The sequence below is a fragment of the Parasteatoda tepidariorum genome, chromosome 7, assembly GCF_982258835.1.
Source record: "Parasteatoda tepidariorum strain Cologne lab strain chromosome 7, Ptep-v5.0, whole genome shotgun sequence".
Taxonomy (NCBI): Eukaryota; Metazoa; Arthropoda; class Arachnida; order Araneae; family Theridiidae; genus Parasteatoda; species Parasteatoda tepidariorum.
In genome coordinates this window covers 49,743,441-49,767,669 of record NC_141761.1, presented here as the reverse complement: position 1 = coordinate 49,767,669, position 24,229 = coordinate 49,743,441, and the positions used below count along the sequence as shown (strand labels likewise).

Genomic DNA, 24,229 nt, shown 5'->3' with positions numbered 1-24,229 from the left:
GTTTCCACGGAGTGTCTGGAAGTGTGGGCAGTTCATGATCAAGTGTTCGATTGTCTGATTGTCCCCACAGTAGGTACAGTTTGGGTTTCTATTGAAAAGTCTATTTTGGTATTCTCCAAACACCCCGTGTCCAGTAAGTAATTGGTTTAGGTAAAAGTTGGCCTGTAGTCGTTTGGTGGAAGGGTCTTTAAAAAAAATATAGGTTTGTCGACCTCTCTCGGAGCTCTGCCAATCTGTTTTCCATCTATTTAGGTTGTTGGACTTGATGATTGTTTTGATCTGGGCCTTGGAACTTGAGACCTCTAAATTGATTTTAAATGTATATAAATTTTTTATTTGAATTTTTTTCAACATTTTACTTTTGGGTCTCCTGGCCTGTTCAGGCCGAAAATAATTAAAATTTTGATTGGCGATAAATTCTGCTTATAGCGGTCAGAAAGCGTTTGAAAAATGTGTTCTCACTCTGTACAGAAAACCAGTTAAACGTTTGAGCACTTAAACTAGTCAAAAAGTGGTCGAAATTTTAATTCCAAGATTTTTCTTTTCTGTAGAGTAATAGTTATTTATTTTTACGTTTAAATTCCAGGTTTCCATTTTTTATTCAAAATAAAATGTGTCTAATTTAAATCCTGCAAGTAAAAATGAATTAATTCACTTACTACTATTATAATTTTGAAAATTCACTATCCATAGAAAAAAAATGTCTTGTGAGGAGCAAGCACTAACACACTTCCAGCGTTACGCCTGTGTTTCTAAACATTTTTGGTCCGGTGAGTAGCACTTAGACTAAGTTCTAAGCACTGAGAAGGCAAACTAAGACTAAGTTCGATTGCTTAGTTCAAATGTTCGAATAAGCATATTCATTCATCCTGTGCTAATGTTACAGATGCTGAACGAAAATTTTAAAATTGCAATTAAAGTAAGCATTGAGAAATTACTTTTCCACCATAATGAAAACTATATATATATATTTTTTTTGAAATTTAACTATTTTGTGTTTTGTCTTATAACTACTTATAAAAATGCAGCAAATTTTTTCCTTCTTGCCAAAACAGACAACTTTTGATTGATAAAATATCAGAAATATTCCATTTTTCTACTCCTCATGTAAACACTTCCTTATATGTTTCGAAACTACTTTTTTTTTTAAATTTACTTGCAAGATACCATGTGAATCAGTTTACTTATGCAGATATAATTATTTAAGGCCTATGATTATTTTCATTGCTGTGGTAATTACGCTGAAGTCTATAATTTTTTTTAATGTAGTTAAAAATGTAATCCCCCCCCTCTGAAGTAGTGTCCAAATTTTAATTGTTATATATTTTCATTATTTTTAATTCTAAGTATATCATATTTTATCAATTTGATTTGATATTACAAATAATTTGATTGCTTACGTCACACTATATCAACAGTTGACAAGGGTCCAGATATCAGGCTTGGTAATATTCTGAAGACAATCCTTACCTATCCTGAAAACAAGTGTTGATCTATTACAATTTAGACATTGAAAAATCGATTTTGATGCATCAACCGTTCTCGATTACCTATCGTTCTCAACTACCGATCAATTTATTTAAAAAGCGAAATTGATATATAATTTTCAGTTCCAAAATTATATAATTGCTCCCTAATTTACAATTTCCAATTTAGATTTAAGTCATTGTCTTGTTTTTACTTGTTCTCTTCACCCTCCATTCACTTGCTATATCTCGAATCATTTTCAGAATTTAAAAAAAGTGTCTTTGTGATGCTAATCTATAAAAATGCACACGTTTTAAAAATTAAGCAATTTATCTACGAAATAAATATTTTAAAAATACAACTGGAACTCACAAAAGTTTGGTCCATTTAACTAAATGTGCATACAACTAAAGGAAAGACCGATATGAATTTTTAAAAGGAAAAAAAGGCTTCTTTTATTGCAATCGGAACAATACACAGCAAAAAGGAATTTTGCTTTAGTATAAAATAAAAATTTAATAATAGGATTTTTCTAATTAATAATAAAAATATTTAGATTAAATCTCTAAAATAGTTTCTAAATTACGCATGACACTATCAACGAAATGTTCATATCGACAAAATAAGCCTGTCCATAAAATGACCCTGTCGACGAAATTACCCTGTCGACGTTTTAACCTTGGAAACGATACGGCCCAGTCGATGAAATGAGCCTGTCGACGAAATGATCCTGTTGACGAGATGATCTTGTCGATGAAATTACTTGTTGACGAAATGACCTTGTCGATGAAATGGCCTGTCGACGAAATGACCTAGTCTATGAAATGGTCTGTCGATGAAATGGCCTGTCGATAAAGTGATTGTCGATGAAATGAACCTAACCAATTTTTTCCTGTACTTCCTACCTATTATTACATTATCCATAGTATATGCCTTCTTAGTGTTATTGTATTTTATACCTATTTAAATATCTCCAGTATAGCCAGTACTATTACCAAAATTAATATATCATCATTCACCTCAATAATAGCATTGCAATTTTTTACGGTTAACCTGAACAAATAAGTACTTTTTCTATATTCATTTTGCTTTTTATTTCATTAAAAAATATTGAAATTTTTTATTTCATTCAAAATAAACACATACTTTCGAATAACTTTAGAAATATTAATCCAGTGGCGTATTCTTTACCAGCCTGCCATGTTCATAATTGAGATTACCTGATACAAAAAGTAAAATAAGAACTAAACATTAAAAAAACAATAAATTTATGATTTAATAGAACTGTGAACTTTCAAAAATGAATGTTATTCTTTGAATATTAAAATAATTAAATCGCCTAAAGTTTAATTTATAACAATATCTGATGTTAAACCTATGAGAAAAATTAATTTCTCAAAAGTTCGTCCTAAATATAAGAATTGGAATTTTCATACAAATTTTAGGATCAGGGGCGAACATTGCATTCATTGCCCTAATTTCCAAATTTCGCAAATGATTCTGGAGTTATAAAAAGGAGAGAGACGCTCACAATCTATTCATTTTATTATTATAGACCCTGAAGCTTTCTTATCTAGGAAGCTAGGAAGCTTCTAGGAAGCTTTCTTATCTTATGTTTGTTTGTTTTTTTCATTAATATATGTATATTTTTATTATATATATTTATATATATTTAAAAATATTATTTTTTACCTACCCGTCATATGTAAATCATTTGTTATGATCTACGACATTAATTATTCATTATAGAAATGTATAGGCAAGACGGCTTAATTAACTGTATTATAAAAGGCAAATGTTTAATTTTTCATTGAACGTAATATTTCACGGAAAAATATTTTTAAAAAATTTACGGCTAAAACGAACTAAGCAACTCTTAAACGAATTTGAAAAAAATTATTGATCGTAAAGTTATTTTACCCCACAAATTGATATTTATGACTCTTGTTGGACAAATTAGTCTATTCGTTGTAAATTAGAGCTTTTTTTCCAGGAAAACGACGAAGCAAATTTCCACATAAAAAAACTAAAACGCTTTTTAGGCATTAAGTTACGAAACCTATTGAGAATATATTGTTAGTTTAACAGAATTTTTTTATAATATTGTTGTTTTTCTTCATTATTAGGTAAACCGTTTAATTATCGAAATATTTTTAAACGCAATGAAATACACCCTAAATGCCATAGTTCAAAAAAAAATTACGTTCAATTTTAAAATAAGAAACCATATTTTAAATTTTATTGTATGTGTGTGACGAAAAGCGACTTTTAATGCTCGTGCAGTATTCAATTTATCAGATAAAGCAATTTCCTGATTCTATTAATACAAAGCAATTTCCATAACTTCTTTGCTAAAAGTATATTTTGAATTTTAAGGTTTTTAATTATAAAAAGCGTGTCTTAACATGGGTGTTTTAGTACAAATCATAATATACACTGAATTCCGGGTTTTGATAACGTTAAGATTCGATAGTTTCTGGAAAAAGTATGTTTTTAAATTTAAAATTCTGTAAGTACAGACATTTAATCTTCTTTAGAACTTGTGAAATTTTTGTGCAAAAATTTACAAATTTTATGCCTAAATATTTCGTTTGTGTTTTAATAAACGTCACTTATAATTAGTTTTTTGATCAACCCAACATGTTCATAATTTAAAAATTATCTAAGGAATGTCAGTATTACATTCATAGAAAAATTCTTAAAAACTAATAACTAATAAAATTTTAATAAAAAATTTTAACATTCCTGCTTTATTAAGCAAAATCCATTCACACAATCTTTTTTCAAGTTTGTAACTGTATGCAAATTTATTTAATAATAAGTAGCAACTAATTTTTAAAAACACTCTTGAACCTGAAATCCACAAAATGTTAAAAAAAAGTTTAATAAGTCACGTAATTTGTATTAGTTCAGCTAAATTTTTTTAAAGATGACCTCGGAACTAATTTGAGATTAAAGTTTTTGAGTTACAATAAGTGCTCAAAAATTTTATAAAATCGTATGCACCGAGATAAATAATTTCACCTGTAGCACAAATAAATTTATGACAAACAAAATGCATGTACTCTGTACGTGGTACCATCCATTCAACGAAAAACTTGTTTTTATTTTCTTTTTAAAAAAAACTGGATGAAACGACTACCAAAACTATTGAGCTACATCGTTGTTTTCTCTCATTTAGAATAAAATATTACATTATATATCTGCATTACTGTTACACTAGCGCCAACAGCTAATGTATTTCATCTGCATTTTGCATGTTAAAACTTGTAGCTCTCAATACAATCAATGCAATTTTTTATTTTGTATCGATGTACCTGGTTGTGGAACAGAATCCGAAAGTTTAACCGTTCGCTACAGTCACAGTTCTGAAATTTAGCTGGCGCACTTGGAGTAAAAGTTAATCTTAAGAATAAATATTATTAATACATCTATCTATTTTCATGAACTTTAGTTAGGAAAGACACATTTCAATGAGCAATGTAGTGTTGAATCGCAAGGCAACGTAGTCTTTTCAGAGTAGGTGATCTTAGCTAAAAAAATATTACTCACATGCTGTTGGGATTAACAGGTTCTTCACAATACGTACCTTCTCAAACTTTTTTATTTACTGATTTGAGCACTTGATCTTGTAATTCACGTCTGCGTCCCACATTGAAATAAGTTGAAAAAAACAATATAACCCCAAATCTACCCGAACAAACAGCAAAGCGAAATGTTTTATAAGTTAAAAATAATCCAGTAACGTGACTTTTCGGAGCTCCATTACCAAGGAGAGAAAAAAAGCCGCAGTTTAAGAGCCGTACACTTAAAGTAAAGCTATAATTTTAAACTATAAAAGCCATTTTAGGGGGGAAAAGAATTATCTGGGCTTTAGAATGGACAAATATTTAAAATATTTTTAAAGTTACTAAACTTTTTTCAATTTGGCGACATTTTTTCACCTAGATTGAAATTATCAAAATCAAAGCTTTATTCTTATTTTTTGCAAATTTGTATGATCCCAGATAGCGAAACATTTTAGTAAGTTTTTAAATATTAAAATACTCGCAACAAACGCTTTTAATTTTCACAAAAAAGTGTCTTTTCTCTAGATTGACATTTTGTACCATTTTCAGAATAAACATAAAGGGTTTTAGCTAAAGATAAGCTAAACTTTACCTAACAGTCATGAATTACTATTGCAAACTGACAGCAGTTATGAAAATAGGCTATTATTCGCTAAAAATCATCTTTTTTATACGACTACAGAGCTTTCGCAAAACAGCCTTAACCTCAAAAGACTAGATTGCTTTATAAAGTATCATTGCTAGAAGATCACCAAAGAATTGTTTTAATGCATTTTGAAACTATAGAATACTAAAATATATAACAATTTTAAAGCTTGAAAAATATAGTCATTTCAATACTTAAATAAAATTATACAATATAAATATACTTAAGTCTAAATTTTCTCTACATAGAGTTAAATGAATTTCAAAAAAGTACAATCTTAGTAAGGATTCGATCATTTTTGTCATCATGGAATAGCCTAAAAGAACTCGTACTGCTCATTTTGTCAAGAAAATCTAAAAATATCGTAAATACTAGAAGTTCTTCAATATTAATAATTCACTATTTCTCTTAGAAAAATAAGAAAACAAAAGTCCATCAAAGCTTATCTCATAAGAGCCATCTGAGCTTATACCAATTTTGTTTTCTACTTCTGCTTCTGATCCTTATTTTTCTAGCAAATAAAATCTTCTAAATAATGCATACACTCGTTTCTTTTTCTTCTACTAATCTTTCCTCAAAATAAAATAATCCACTTTTGAAGAGAAGAATACTTTTGAAAATCGATTTGCAAATACTTAAAAGTGCTAAAATGTTTACTTTCAAGTTTTTTGAACTGTTACTCATGCAATGACATCCAATTGTTTGTTTTATTTTTATTCTTTTCAAATTAACATTTTTTTTCGCTTAATAAAGTTTCATTAGTAACCTTGCTTGATTTCGCGAAGATTAACTTACGCAGTCTTTCCTTAGTCACGAAGCTTCTCAGGTTGTCAAAATAGAAATCTTGCATCATAAAAATAGAAATCTTTCCTCTATATAATTTATCTTTCCTCTTTATAATGCTCATTAAAATTGTGATAAATTCCATTTCTATTTAGAAACTTACAACTTTTAGATAGATTTTGCTTGAAGGATTCGTTGATCATTTTAAAAAAAAAATTGTCTTATAGATCTTTGAAAAAACATCCTTTTCATACAAGTAAATTTGAATGAACTTTATACAATAGTATTAAATATATCTATACTAAATGCACAATAACTAAATATTTATTCAGTTGAAACCATATATGGCAACGTTACTTTTAATAAGTAACGAGTAAAAGTACAAGTATTTTTAAAAAAAGTAACTAGTAAAAAGTAAAAAGTTCTTATTTTAAAAAGTAACGAGTAAAAAGTACAAGTAAAAGTACAAGTACTAAACAAAAAAAGTAACGACTTAAAAGTACATTTCTAGGAAATCGAAAATTCAAAGTAACCTAAAATTTTATTGAATAATAGTCTTATGTTCTTTAATGTTTTTGAAAAATTGTTGTTATTTATTTAATTATTTTTAATTTTGAAAGTTATGGACATTAATTTATTTTTAAATTCGAAGGAATATTATGATATAATTTTATAATATAATCGTATAATATAATTTTAAAATCAAATATAATTTTAGTATCAAACTTTTTATGGATTTGCACGAAAAAGAAATTTTATCTATTGATTTTAATTTTAATCTATTATTTTTATTTATTTAAATTACCATTGATTTAAAATTATTTTACTCTTTAGAAACGCGTTTTGAAAGCACAAACATAAGCAAAGCAAACGCGGAGTTTCAGATAGCTTTGTGATCTTTGAGCTAGTAAAAAATAATTGAATGTGCAGTATAAGTTGAAACAGAAAGTATTTAAACACGAAGTTAGCTGTGAATGTATATATATTGCACATTAATTTAATAAATTAAAAAAAACATAAGCATTTATTTTTAAATTTAATTTCTTTTTTTTTTCAGAAAGCTTACCGAGTTTTAAAAAAAAGTAACGATTTCATTCGATATTTCCTTTACAAATACTTGTACTTTTTCCCTAAAAAAGTAACGAAAGTACAAGTAAAAGTACTAAATTTAAAAGGTAACGAAGTACAAGTAAAAGTACGTACTTTTTACTTGTACCGGCGGTACAAGTAACGAAAGTAAAAGTACTGCCATATATGGTTGAAACCAATAAATTTTCATAAAAATCTATTGATGCTTTGAATAACATGAAGATAATAAAAAAAAGAATGCTGGCGTTGTGGATCACACTGCTAAAATTTTCATTCTAAAATTATGGTTAAATAACTGGCAGCTGTTTGTTTATTCAATTAACCGTTAAGTTTAGGGTATAGAAAAAAATTTTCCTCTATCGTTTTCAAACCATTTACAAAAAGTATGGTTATAAAACCATGAATCGAAAACTATACGTTTTTTTAACCATTTACAACTAGCATTTTTCAAAAACGTAAAAAAAAAGTTTAATTATGTAACTAGACATAGGAGCTTGGCTTTTCGTAAGGTAATGGGCATTGGAGAGTGCCTAACACTGGAAATTCTTAATGTGTTGAAAGGAATGGAGGAAATATTGTGAGGTCAGCACTAGGACTCGAACTCAAGTTCTGCCGGTCATGTGATTGACAGATAAGCCCGCTCGGTTATGTTATGCACGCTTTTGCAAACAACTAAGTATCGTCATTAGGTCGTTCTAGTTGGTGCGTCAAAATTCTGGTTGTTATACCGTATTAGGTGAAAGCAGTTAATAAGCAGTTTTTCTCAAATTTAACAGTTTGACTACCATTTTATTTAGGGTTCTTTGACTGTTTTGATTAAATATGGTAAAATAACCATTCAATAAATTGTTATTTACCCATTTTTTCCGAGGAATTTCTAACAGTGCATTAATTAAAGACACTGAGCTACCTTCTTGAATGACTGTTGTTCAATGGCAGAAAATACCGAACTCAGTTTCCTTCTTCTTTGCCTGAGAAGTAAAAAGGGCTTGGGTACAAAGCTAACCACATTGTCGCAATTATGTCCTTGATTGCGAAATCAGTATCTTCTGGCCTACAATTCGATTTTTTTTTTACTTTGCTTTGAAATACAAACAATGAATAAGATACTTATATGAATTAGTTTAACAATTTTAACTAAAGCCAAACTTACTTTGAGAAATAAAAAATGTAAGTTTATAAGTTATCACTTAACTGCACATATTCCTATAACTGTGTAATATAAACATTGAAAGTATACATCAATACTAATAAATAATCTACTTTAAGACTGACAAAAAAACATAATACTCTGAATTTCACATCCATCATCTATTAACTATGATTCAAAATAATATGTTTTATTTGTAATCTAAGAATTCTTCTCAATACAATTAGAGCAAAAAATCTTCAGATGGAGAAAAAATATTTCACATTTAAGAAAGAATATTAAAACTTTTTTTTTAATAAATAAACTTACATTGCTTTTTCATTTGTCAGAATAATGATTAATGCAAGTTTTCCTGAAGGTGCCTCAAAAAGGGATTGAATAAAACAAAAAAAAGTAAAAGCAATTTTTACAGTTGTATCAGAAATAATTACAATTCTTTTCATAAGTGACATGAATTTCTTTTAAAAATTTCGAAATAGAAAAATTAAGTAATGTTTTGATGTGAAATCAAATTCATTTGAGTGTGTTTTGTTAAGAATATGAAATATGAACAAATAACTTTAATTAATTCAAATATTTCAAATTCATTTGAAATTAACGCTAATTTACTCTAACACTATATTCTTTGATGATACTATGGTGAATAGTTTTAATCACTACACCGGAGACTTAAATCAGCAACAACAAAAAATTCTCTTTTTAAACTATTTACAATCGTATTTAATTGTTCATTTTAATGAAAATGTATAGATACATTTATATCGTTTAATAAATGCGTGACATGCATAAAATAACTGTATAAGTACTTTTATGTGATCGTTATTTTAACTTTAAGGTATCTCTATTTTAAATATTTTGATGGAAAATCTGTAAGTCTCAGCATATTAATTTTTCTTCAATATTTGTAATTTTAAAATTTTAATTTTTGATTAAAAAATAATGAGCAGCACTCTATTGTACAGTAATAGTTTGTGAATAATACTAGGCAAGATTGGAGATCTAATTTTAACGAGACAAAAGATTCTAGAAAAAGAAGCAGAAACTGGTTTTGATTTGGAAAAAAAATACTAAACATTTGCTGTGGTGGTTAAAAATCAAATGGCTTAAATTATAGCTGTTTTTTTTTTCTTCTTAAATTTATTTTTCTTTAAGAAGCTTCTTCTGCATTCCGTTTAGCTGAAGCTTGTTTTTATTCCATTACAAACCATGCACTGAGAAAGAAAGTATTCTCAAAACTACCAGATTTGGATAAAATTTACCGTTTTTCTAACTATACGGGCACGCTCTGACTATGACCAAAGGCACGGTAATTTTTACCGAAGCGCTTTGGTAATGATTTTTAATAAAATTAACAAATTAACAATAAAATATGTTTTTATTACCATGATGTTTGGTAGTAAATGTAGTAATTTTATCATGATACCTAAGAGCATGGCATGAAAACTATTTATTTGGTAAAATTTACTCTTCAGCTTTGTATCTTTACTATACGTGTGGAAATAAAAAGTATAATTTTTAAAACCAGAATACCAGGTTGACCAATACCATACGAACTGAAAAATTATTCAAAATAAATGTTCTAATTACTGTATGTTTTGGTTTTATTACCAAAATTAATGAGGTTTTTTTTTATATAAGAAATGTCATTACAATACCAATACGGTAATTTTCTCCGAGTATAAATCAAAGGAGGGAAATTTTGAAATTGATATTTATACTAAAAGTTAAAATAGGCTATCTTAAAATTATATTAAATATTTTATTTAATTTAAGTGTGATGCCCAAAAAGCTGCTAGGAGGTAACCGGCTTTTGTTAATGCTGTTAAACACAGTAAAAAAAATTATACTCAAATATCACATAGCTTTCTTCATTTTTGACGAAACCGTTTCACAGTATATGCTCCGATCAAAAATTTCATCGAAGTGACAAAATAACTATCATCACTTCTTCGAGGAAACGAAATTCGTCAAAATTAAATTAATATTTCGTCACTCTATTCATCTATTTTTTTCAAAAAAATATAAATTAAACCTGGTAGTTCCTTATGTATCTAACTTTCCTAATAATCACTTGATCATGGGCTCCATATAGGCGGATAAATGCAGCTTCAATAACGCAAGAAAGATAGATACTACAGAGAAATAAACTACTCTCATGCCCGAAAAGGGATTCGAACTCGGAATCTTCCGGTACGAGACCAACTGCTTGCCCAGCAAGTAGAAGGTCCGCTTATTTAGTCATTTTATTTCCAATCGTCTAGTCTTCATTCTAATTTCGTCATTCTCGTTAATAATATCCCGCTGTGCTCTAAGAGGAGGTTTTCGTCAGATATTTGAGAAACATTTTCGTCACATATTTGAGAGCTCGCGTTTTATCGCAAATCACATGATTTCCTGACGGAGTGATTCTCGAAATTAACGATTTACAAGTCAAGGATTGGTGAATCGTCAAAAGTTTTATTTCTGAGTGTGAACTGTTTATTTTTTTAACTTATTTTTCTTTTAGAGTCAACCTAATCACTTTTATATATTTTTACAGGCATCTCCAAAATGATGTCACCATCTCCTGATCTTCGAAATATGGAAAAATTTGGGATTCAATCCCTGAATGCTTCTGAAGCAGGTTGGGAGCGATATGATGAGGCCTTTTTGAAAGAACTTATGGGAGAGGTAAAAGAAGAAGAAAATGACATGCGAAAAGGAGAGGATGATACTGAATCTTCAGGTGATGATTCCATGTATGAGCCAGAAAGCTCAAAACGACGAAGATCAAATAATCGAACGCACAAAAAAAGGTAATTGTTTTTACAAAGCAATTTGTCTTTTCCTTCATTCTTGGGAATGCAGTAAAAAGAATTCCATCCTTCTATATAAATGATTCTGTATCAAAATGAAACATGTTGATGTATCGATAAATAAGAAAGTAAATGTATTACTAATTTTATTTTCTCTACTAGATCATAAAATATTATTATGTAAAAATATTTTTAAATTTGTGTTTTTTCGAAAAATTTTTGCATTAATTAGCTTATTTATTTAAGGCAAAGTATCTAAAATTAAAAGGTATTAAGATACATTTTCTCATTTTTACAGCTGTTATTGTCATAGCTGTTATAATCTTATAATTTCGAGAAAAAAATCCCACCTAACTTGAGTTTTTACTGCCATAAAATAACAAGCCCTATTAAAGTAGCAATAAAATGTTTCATAACTTCCTTTAAAAAGTGAAATTTTAAATGTATATACGTGTGCGTATTTTACTGAAAAGTACACATAAAGATTAAAATAACTTAATATGTTTAAGTTGCTCTTCAATTGTACAAAAACTAATAAGATATAAATAATAATTTTTCTAACGAAAAGAATCATTCAATAAAACACCATTAACATAGCAGCTTTATATAGAAATGAATAATATAGTATGAGTCTAGTTCTTATTGTTCTTAAAATTCCTTAAAATATTTCTTCTTGCAGGTAAACTTACTCTATGTATCATTTGATAAATAGTTGACCAAGCTTTTCAAAGATAAGTAAAATTTCTTTCAAAATAACCATAATTGTATGGTAAAAACATCTCTGGAAAAAAAATACATTACCACTAAATGAATTGAAATATACGGTATTTAAACCATTCATTAGGTAATTGTACTATTCATTATGGTAACTCTTTACCGGAAATTCTGGTTTTCAAAATTATAGTTCTTAATACCACACATTTAGTATAAAATACTAAACTGAAAAGTAAATTGTGTGGAATAAATGGTTTCAATTCCATGCTCTAAAGTGTAACGATAAAATTGCCAAAACATTCTTCCGAACCATCATACATTTTAGCATTTATTAGGAAATTTTCCCCATTTGATGTATATTCTTTTTACTAAATAAAATAGTATTAATCTGCTTATTCTTCTGTGCTTTATTTAAAATGACGGCTTATTTAAATGGTTTATAGGTATTAATCGAAGGTTATTTATATTTTTTTTCCTAACATATTTCTCAATTTTAACAAGGAGAAAAGTGGCATGAATGATGACTTCAAATGTTCAATTATAATGTTTTAGCGATGAAATCGGTTTATCAAGCTATGGTGTTTGTTTTATCTATCTTTTAAGGTAACAGTCGAATTTATTTGTTTATTGACATACATTTATGAGTCTCTTTGTAACGACTTAAAAGAAATTACTTAAAAGCATTTTCCATTTTGAAAAACATCACAAATTTGAGAAAGAATTATAGAGAGACATCCAGTGTTATAGCGGAATTCGAATCCACTACATTCAGGCTTAAGAGATCGGGTGAAAGAGGTTACTTACACTGAGTTTTTACCAACTCATGTGGCAACAAAAAGCCACCATTACTTATACTCTGGACTCAGGTCAAAAAAAGATATTTCTATTATTAGTTGGAAAAAAACGATTACAGGCTTCACCTTTGAAAAGTGATTTTATTATTTCCTATTTTTCATGACTTGAAAAACAAGAATATTCTGCATAATATGAAACTCTTGTAGATATGCATGCTGAATCTAGTAAGTTTTTACAAAATTAAAGTTGAGGTAGACCATCTTTATCGAGAATTGCACAGCAACTCATGATTAAAAATATCATGGTACGCAGCTAGGAGAGTTTTTCTATTATAAACTCCTTATACATATGCTTTTGTCTAAATTATCTTAATTTTAAATCTCTCATATTTATTGCCAATAAAAACAATATTATAATATTTAATATAAAAATAAAATAATATTAAAATAAGCGTATCGTTATTTAAACATTTGGCGACAGTAAATTCATAACCTCCCCTATTTCTTTGTAAAAACAATTTATACTCATCCGAAATATTGCAAACTAGGCTTTAAGAAAGTTTTTCGAAGATGAGAAAAGGACAAGCTAGATTCTATAAACTGAAAGTAAACATTTTTAACAAAGTATTGGCTACGCACTCATAATATATAATCTGATGTAATAGATATAGATAACATATCATAATAGATATTTCTGTTGATGTTGGTTTCGTAATTTTATTACTCAGTTTTGACCAATAAATTGTTCCATTGCATGAACTTTAAAATAAAAGTTTTAAGATTAATGTTTGGAAGTACACACTGACGCATTGGTTGATTATATGCTCAGCTTATCAATTCCTACAGTTAACAATCTTCCAGTTGACAATTTTATAGTTGACAATCTTACAGTTGACAATCTTACAGTCTTTTAACTTTTTTCGAACTGGCATATTGACTTCGGACAAAAGATGAACAATTTTTAAATCTTTGTTACACGATGAAAGTCAATGAGTTTTACGTTTGCGAAGATTCACACGTCATCATCATACCAAACCTTAAATAAAACACCAATCCAGTTACTCCTCCGATTAGACAACTCGATCCACACTTGATTTTCTCACATTTCTATTTGTTTAGTTTTCTTGGTACTTTGCCAGCTACAGAGCTTATTTAAACCGTGGCTGAAATAGTTTTAAAAATATTTTCATCGGGTCAATTTTACGATGTTTTTGAAGTATAATTTTTGATGCTATGATAAGGTTCTGAATCAAATTATGCATAAGAAAATAACGTCCTAATTTGTTATAGAATTGTTCTTCGTTTCATCAAGATACCAAACACCGCAATCAAAGGACCTAACAAACTTGTACTGAGTGTCAATTTTTCTGATTCACTGTTCTTTAAAAAAAAAAAAGTCATTCATATTTAGTAAAATTTTGATTTTTTTTTCAGACGCTCTACGCTGAGTGCACGAGAAAGAAACCTCAGGCGACTAGAAAGCAACGAGAGAGAACGAATGAGAATGCACAGCCTGAATGATGCTTTTCAAGCGCTCAGAGAAGTCATACCACATGTAGCCATGCAGAAAAAACTTTCAAAAATAGAAACCCTCACACTGGCCAAACATTACATCATGGCCCTGACCAATGTTATCTGCGAAATGAGGGGAGAGGATCGACCATACCAACTAGCATCTAATCCATCAGACGACAACAAGGAAGAAGTAGATGTGTCCGACGCAACTCGAAGCACTTGAGATAATTGTTCTATGTGTGGCCAGTAATGGGTTAAAAATTTTCTCTGACGCTCTGTTTGTGGCGCCATTCCTGTCATGTGTGGTGTATTTTTCTGTATTGTGTTAGTTCCTTGCTGGCAAAAGTGGTACAGCTTTCAGTCCAAGTGTCACTTATGCAGAAAAAACTTTTCATGAAGCCATTGTTTTGTAAATAGAGATGATTTTGCTGTAGTTCACGGGATTTCAGATGCTTATAAATAAGTTTATTACAGCTTAAGCTTGTTCTGCTTCTACAGCAGGTAATACCCTTCTGGAATTCATTGGTCGTTGCTGTTTGCTTCGTATATAAAGAGCTTGGATATTTCTTTATTTTATTAATGTAAATCATTGTCTAGCTATTTATATCCCTCTTGAAAGATAACTACAAAAAAGTTAATGCGTATTATATGTAGAAATAGGTTTAATGTAAATATTATAATTATTCATCGCTTAAGGGGTGCGAGGTGGACAGAGATTGATCGAAGAAATTGTCACTGCAAGAAAACAATTTCGGTAATAATTGCTACTGAAAAAGGAATTAATTTAATGAAGTAGCGTTTGGTAGTTTTTTTTCTTCTATGTTTGCTTAAGAAACTACTATAGATTTATAATTATAAAAATATTACGATTCATAAATTTTGATATGATATACTATATGCGAGTCATTTTCATAAAAACTGTCATTTTTAAGTCTCCAGGGTAAATTATGTACTTTTTATGAGAGGAATATGTCTTCTAGAATGCATTTTAACGAAATAATAATAATATGATTACCATTTTTAAATTTTTAAGTATATTAACATAGTAAAACCTCCGAAGAGCTGTCCATGTGATAGATTTTAAGTAGTGGCCGTGTTTTGGAGTTATTACCGAATGTGTCGATCAGAAAAATAAAAATAAAAAATTACAAACAGTATCAAACAATAAAAATAAAAAATATATTATTACTAACAAGATGACTCAAATGAATAGTTAACTTACCAAATATTTATAATTATTATTGTAATTTATTACGATGATCTTTTTTTATAAGATGTCATAGATTTGAGTTTTTCCACAGCCATTATAATGAAGCTAACTTTGGCGAGCTTATTTCTTATTTACTTGGAGGAATTTTCGCTTGCGTTAATCACTCATATTTCGATTATTTATTTTCTTAAGTTCTTATTCAGACGTCCACTCTTCCAGCGTCAAGATCTTTAAGGGATAAAAATGAAATTGCTCAACAAATACTGCCCAGGCGCAAGCATGCATTATTTCTTTCGCGTAAATTTAGGCAATTTTTGCGAACTAATTAAACTGAAAACTTATCGATGATGTATCATGAATTACCGGTCATTGTGCATGTTAGAGCTAAATTACACTGATTTCTAGCAGACTACCCATGAGAGATGCCCTTTATCTGCAGTAGTTAGAATTGAACAGTCAAAACTATTTCACTTCTTTATGAACGCTAAAATTTACTTTTAATAACTTGAATGCAATAGCCAATGGGTGAAAATATATTTAGTAATGATCAGTTAAAATTATTGCAGACAAGAGATGAAAAATTGCAAGAAGGTAAATAACATACATACTAATACAAAATTCAAGCTAGAAACCAGTAGCCATTGTTCAGAAATTAGTGTTCAAAGGTTCCTCGTGATGCAAATACTATGAGCGACGCTCGATTCCAGAAACATATAGTCGTGACTCTCGGTTCCAGAAACATATGGTCGTGACGCTCGGTTCCAGAAACATATGGTCGTTTATCTGTGGTTACCGTTGTTTAGAGGGGGTCGTTAACGGAGGTTTTACTGTATACCCAAATATCATTCTTTTATTGGCCACACTGTTGATTCAAAATTGAAGAAAAAATTTTTAAATTATTTACCAATTTACCTTTTCGTATTTGTCATTTCAGTTTACTGAACATGCAATTCGAAAAATCAATTTTAAATTAAATTTTTGACAAAAAATATTGCCATAACGCAATTTGAAAGTTTATCCCTATTGTGTTCTGCACTGTTTCTTACCAAAAACCTAGTAACCCACCAAACTTTCCATAGATTAAAATCTATTACTAAAAACTTAAATGATTAGCAAATAGAACCACAATTCGGAATGCTTTCGTCCTCATTTTACTGAAGATTTGCCTCTAAAACTCATTTGAAAATACCAAATCACATATTCGTCATGGTTTCCTATTTTTTAAAGTAAAATAAAAAGAAGGGCCTAGAAATTTAATTATTATAGGTTATTATCATGTTATAATATATTTAAATTTGAGTTATGTCAAAAATCAGTTGACAAAACCTAACTGCTATTTTTAAATCTTAATAATTTTATCGATCTCTTACTATTGTAGAAAAAGAGGAAACGAAGAGGATTGGGGAAAATTTCTATAATAGCTGCAGCCATAATTGTTTAAAAAGTATCTATATATGGAAATTACAATTTATGTGATTAGAAATTACATTAGAAACTACTTTTTTTCCTTCTTTTTTGTATTTCATGAAAATGACAGTTTCTATGAGATTGATCTACATTATTAGTTACAAATGCTTAAATATTTTTATGAAGTATTATTATGCTTTATCCTGAAAATAATAGGAAAAAAATGCATACAAAAGTTTTTAGTAAATGTTCTTTTCCTTGTTTATGTTTAAGAGTTGTTAATTTTTAAGTGTAATACAATCTAGTCAACACTAATTTAGAAATTTAAGAATTAAACATGCTGTTAAAATATTTCAATTTGCATTCACAAAAATCTGTATTTCATTATTTCTTAAATTTGTAAGAAACTACTATTATAAATTGAATTAATCCGTTTAATTAATCAGAATATAGCAAATAGCAATTCAATGTTGCATTATTCTGCCACAACATACTACGTAGCAGTAATTGTTTTAGTTGAATTACGTAAAGAAATTATGCATTTCTAGATATTCATTTAATGTTTTTTAATTCTCAACATAATCTTGAATAGTTAAATAATTTTAAATTAATATTTATGTTATCTATTTAATATTAAATATCTTTCAATCAATTATTTGTAATTTATAGTAAATGAAATTCAGTATTTTTATTATCAGAAGTTGATGAGCTACTACTTCATTCTGATGTTAAAACTATTTCGAAATTTCATAATCATATTGCATGTTATTTAAAAAAAATTAGTTTACACTCTATTCCTTTATAAAGTAAAATTTCGAAAGACATGTTTTATTTCATGTATTTTAATTTATTCAAATTACATAAATAAGTGCATTCGTTTTAAAATAAAAAAAGTAAACAAACAAAATGACATAAATGTGAGTTAAAAATTAATTTTGTATTATTTGCTTTAAATATTTAATTCAAGCCTAAGAATTTCTAGAAAAAAATTTTTTTTTGCTTAATCAAATTCAAGTTATACGAACTATCATTCATGATGAATGATTGATGAAATAAATAGTCATTAAATTATTTTAACCTTCCTGGAATATCAACACTTTAAATATCTGTATTAAATAGTTTTATTCTGGCTAAATATTTGCTTAAAAAATACTCTTTGTACAATTAGTTGAAAACTTATTCTGAGTGAGATAATTATTGATTTGAATCAGTTTTAAAATTGCCGTGGCATATATTATTTAAAGTTCCTATTAGTTTATCAGTATTATTCGTTACATTGTTCTAGTCACTAATTTCTCATTTTACAAAATGTAGCACAATGCAGTTAAGCTTCCATTAATCTAATCAATTAGTTTTTTTTATTACTAAGCCTTTAGGTTTCTTTAGCTTTATACTTAACATTCCTAGCTTGTAATATTTGCTTTATATTTATACTTCTTTCTTAAATAATCCGCTTGTCTCTTTATTTCGTTATTTTACGAGTGATATTTTTTAATTTTAAATTAATATGGCTAAAACGAAAAGAAATTATCCATACAATTAGAATGATTTTTCTAATACCCTGTTTCCTTTTATAAATAAAGAGAACATAGTTCGTTTTAAAGAGAAAATGCATCTTATTATCTAATGAAATGATGAATGATTTGTTTATAAATTATTATTATTATTTGTTTGTCTAATTGGGTAGAGCGAAAAAAGAAGTTTTCGATAATTGAAAAGCGCTCGTGAATTTTTTCCGAATTTTTATGCATAATCTTCTTTTTCCACAAAGGTCTTGAAATTTTGTAATTTTTTTTTCTCAAAAAAACAGCAAAATTTTTAAAACTTAGCAAATTTTTAAAATCATTTGGTTGAAAACAAATTACCTCTCAAAAGTTGTATAGTCGCAATCTATTCTTAAAAAAAAATAATAAAAAAAAATGCAGAAAGTCTTACTGCTCTCCTCTGACGTCACAGCAGAACGGGACTTTTTTCTAGTCTTCCTTTAATACATTACTTCATTGAATTAGGCATGATGAGTCGTTAAGGAATTTAAGCATCCTAATTTCAAATAACAAATCCGTTCTTCAGCATTGTGTATCCAAACGCAGAACAGCTGCCACCACTTGCAAACGAATTTTTTGCCATCGAAAAAAAATAATTACATTAAAAAGTAAACCGAAAGATGTTGAAAACAAAAACAAATCGAAATCAATGCAAGTGAATCTTTGGCCAGAAGTAGAAACAACCTCTGCAAATACTACCTCTTCCGTTGAGAATATGAAACACGGTTGAGAATAAAAGCAATTGAAGGAAAATATTGGTTGTAAAACATTTTTCAGTTACATTATTATTTTTTTCTTTCAGTAAAATTTTAACATTTAAAAAAAAATTATGAACATTATAGAATTTTCAAAATTTCCATATGAAAGCGTACTACCGCAAACGTTGTGTATTTACTGAAATGCTCCATTAACTTTTTCTTCAAAACTGAACAATGAAGTGTTTTTCCCCCTTTTAAGCTGATTTTTTTTAAAATTAATAATACTATAGTGAGGCTCGTAAAATTGCAACAAAAAAAAAAAAGAGAGAGAAAAACCAATGAGTCCACAGAAGCCGCTTTGATGAAGGATTTACAGTTTACAAAAAAACCACATGGGAACCTATACTTTCATAAAAGTAGACTATACTATAATATAATAAAAGAAGTTAACTCCATTAAGTTAGCGGATTGATTTGAACTATGTATGCCTACTAAAAGACCTCTGTTAGCCATGATGAGTCATCTTGCATTTGAAAGTTTCCTAGGGCATAACGACGCCAGATTTGAATGAACATTTACTATAAAAAATTACCTGGCTTTTAATATATTATTTTTGATCTGTATTGAGATCAGATCTCCAATCTCTAGCAAAATTTCTGTCAGTCTGAAGAAAATCATAACTGGGAGGGATTTAGAGTTGACCAAAATCCTGGAGAACTTATCCTTGTCGAACTGTTCAGATAATTCATAATATGCCTTAGTGGTAGCTTATTTAAGTTAACCTTGTATGTCACCCACTGCAGGGATTTTTTAAACTCCTTTTAAGAGGATAAATAACTTTTTCAAGTTCATCGTTTTAATTGCGGTTTCATCGTCTCCAAAGACAACTAATTTTAGAAGTATCACTTGTTTCGCTCATGAGAAAATTTAAAATTTCTTCCGTTATGCGTTTAGCCGAAAGAGTTGATGGGGGGACGTGCCCAAGATATTTAGTTCCTGGTTCTTAAATAATCCACATATATTTTCTTACTCTTCAGATCTGTGATTGGAATGGAAATGTTTCGCTTCATCCAAGACCGATATCTTACCCTTTCTCCCATCAAAGTTCCTTGAAGCTTGTTTTACTCTTTTGCCATTTGATTTTGATTTGAATTTCGTTACAGTTTTTTTCGCTCCCGTCAAACTTCATATCTCTCTCCAATAATAGTAGAAACTTTACACTTCATGCCTTCATCATCCTATATTTTTTCAGCATTTTCTGTTTGCAAATCATATAAAAATGCTATTTCGAGTCCATCCCTGAACTCCATATCACTCACGTGTTATACAGTAGAGAGGGCGTGGAAAGGAGGAGACTTAGAATTATTATTATTTTTTTTTTACATCAAATTTGGAATTTTCGGAATGCGTTTCTTTGATTTCTTCTGCTCCTAAAACGCTTTCATTTTGCTTGTTTTCGTGAAATTTGATAACTTATGCTTTGTCTAAAGTTGGATTCCTTTTCTGTTCTTCCACATTTTTTTTAATTAGCTGTTCAGAGATTCGAAAATCAGCACAATTATCAATCCATCTTCTAGCTCTGTGGTCATATAAAATCTTGCTTTATCGGATAAACTTTCCTTGAGTTTTCACAATTGTAATGCTCGAAAAAATGCACTGTGATGCAGCGATATCAAAAAGTCTTTCCGACTTTTCTGTGAAAGCATCACCCTTAGTCTGAATTATAAAAGTTGGTATTTTTTTTCCGGCGACTATCCGATGTTAAAAGATCCTGCATTCTCTCATGTAATCTTTCTACCAAAGCAATGATTCGTAAACGATGTTGAATTTAAAATGTAGTTTTGTGCTAATTTTTTTGAAATTTGATAGCATTTTTCTCTTAAACTTCACTGACTTTTACTTGCTATTGTTAATTGTTATTCTCCTGTCACCAAATCCAATTGTAACATTCTAACACATCTTCTCGGCTGTAAATTATAGATAAATTTTCTTGGACTACCATTAAAAGTACTCTACAACTTATCTTGAGTTAAAGACAAATTTTACTTATTTAACTAAACTGAGCAGCGCTCCATTGGCTGACTGAACGAGTGGTCCTCTGAAAAAATAAAAGACTCCATCTTAACGGGTGCGCAATTTATTTTTTGAGAAAAACGGAAATCTATAGCTGATACTTCCCAAAATGCCTTGATGTTTCTCTCCTAGCGCATAAATTTTTATTGTGAATATTAATCTACACATCTTACTTTAATATAAAAAAATATGGTAAAAATTACATAATTCAATAATATTGCGAATGATAAAAACAATTCTGATCAAACAATTTTGAAAAAATTCACTGATAATATTTCATTTAATACGCATCTTTGGAGAGATAATTTGTTTTTATCCGAAGGGATTTTAAAATTTGATAAATTTACAAAATTTAATTGATTTTTAAAAAATTGCAAAACTTTAAGGCCTTTCTAAGAATTGAAGATGAATATCTGAAGAAATTCGCGAGTGATACATTAGTACATATACAGCACTTTTGGGAGGTAGTACTTTTGTATTATCGAAATACATTTTGCTCCTCTCAAATGAAATAGTTTTGTTTTAGAAATTTAATTGAGTAGTGTATCTGTGACATAGATTGATGCAGTCCTGTTTAAGAAATTAAAGATACTTTTATTTTGAAGGAAAAAAAATCTATCATGATTCAATGTAATGATAAGTAGCTTGTTCATTCTAAATGACTTAATAAATAGTTTCGTTTAACTAGTTTTATAATGAATATGTGAGACGCTGGTACAAATGATGAAATTTCATTTCTGAAATGTATTTCAGTTTAAAGGAAAAACATCTTATTATGATTTACTCGAATGATGAGTGACATGTTTCCTAAAAACATCCCATGCATATCTTTTTGAACAATTTCATACGTATATGTGACGAAAGACCGAGTTTCAATATCGAGTTCATTATTTCGCTTTACCACCATCTCTAATAAGAATTCTAAGTATTGTAAATGTTTAACTTCTATTATTCGGTTTTCTATCTTTAAGATATTTTCATTTTTTTAAAGATTCAAATATCATTAAAAAAAATTTTAACATATGGTACACTATACAAATGTGAATAATTTTTCAATAGTCAATATTTTTAAGGAAAACTATTCCTGACTCTAGTCATCCTATATAACGCGCGCGCAGCATATGTAGAAACGAAAATAGGTAAATCTAAAACTCGATGTTTCTCTAGGTTAGATATACATATATATATATATATATATATATATATATATATATATATATATATATATATATATATATATATATATATATATATATATATATATATATATATATATATATAATATATATATAATATATATGTATATATACATATGTATATACATGTATATATATGTATATATATATATATATATATATATATATATATATATATATATATATATATATATATATATATATATATATATATATATATATATATATATATATATATATATATATATATATATATATATATATATATATATATATATATATATATATATATATATATATATATATATATATATATATATATATATATATCAAAATTATAGACCTTTTAAATCAAAAATTCCCCAATGATTAACTGAGTTAAAAATTTTACGTGCATATTTGAACATTTAAACCAGTATACGGTAGATGATTGTAACATTATAGCTCTAGTTGTATGCTAGAACAACCTTTGTTAATGAATAAAGTCAAATAACGTAAGAAAAACTCTCAAATAATACAACATGAACAAAAGTAATATAGTTTCAGTTCTTTAATTAAGAACATTCATTAGAAGAGAACTCGAAATTATAGAACCGAAACTATGGAATAATTGTCTATGAGGTGTTATGCGATCTCTTCCCTCTGTTTAGCTCGATTCGTATGAAGCACACTTTCTTAAGTCCCTTTACCTTTGTGGCGTAACTACCACTATAAATATTAAATACAATTCACTAGTATATAAGTCATGTTAACTTGATTCTATCAAGAGGTACCATTTGATAGATGAAGGTTGACATAGTTAATAATTAATTCCGCTCACCTTAATCCTTTATTCATTTTAACCAATATAAATATTTCAAAATTTTCTCTATAACTCTTATAAAAATCTTATCTTAAGTCAAACCAAAAAGAAATACATCGAAATTCACTTACATCAAACCAATGAAAGTGTATTACAATAATTTTAAACGTAATTATTGTAAAATACATTCAGGAGATTTAAAAGTATACCTTCCAGCATTTTCAAAAATTTAATTTTTCTTTATTGTTACATTAATTTACTAGTATGCAGGATGACATTTATTAATCTTTTAAATAGTATTGTCGAAATGTCAGCTAATGTGTTCATAATAGTACAAAATATATGTCCATAGCTTTTTTAGACTTCGTTTTTTTACTCTATTATAAATTAGTGTAAGTCCAATAACAAAAATACCAATTGATAAATAACACCTTTTTTCGCAATGTAAATTTTAGTTTCTCCGTTTAAAAAATATAAGCTGGTCATTTATCCAATCATACTAAAGAAAAAAATTTCTTAAGTTTCAAATTTATAAAAATTACAGTAATAAATATTGTAAAACAGTTGGAGGTTATATACACGACATTTAATTTTAGTTTTTACCAAATGTTACCTCATTTAATACCTCTTCATATTAGCTATAAGACTGAGTGTTTTTCAGAATGTAATATAAATGTGCCAAGATGCAATCGGTATGAAAACGTCTCATATCTTAAATTTGACATGAGTGTTCTAAGTCTATATTCTACAGTTTTGAAGCTTCATAGTATACAGAAA

General features: G+C 28.1%; 1 protein-coding gene across 2 annotated transcripts in view; it reads left to right on the top strand.

Moving 5' to 3' along the window:
* Window positions 1-21,476, top strand: part of LOC107439326 (uncharacterized) — a 146,995-nt gene extending 125,519 nt beyond the window's left edge. For both annotated transcript variants that reach the window (XM_016051881.4, XM_071183485.2), the window contains exons 2-3: window positions 11,244-11,499; window positions 14,442-21,476. In XM_016051881.4, coding sequence (XP_015907367.1) covers window positions 11,255-11,499; window positions 14,442-14,745 — 549 coding nt within the window. In that variant the 5' untranslated portion in view covers window positions 11,244-11,254 and the 3' untranslated portion in view covers window positions 14,746-21,476. The remainder of the gene's footprint in view (window positions 1-11,243; window positions 11,500-14,441) is intronic.
* Window positions 21,477-24,229: the final 2,753 nt, after the last annotated feature.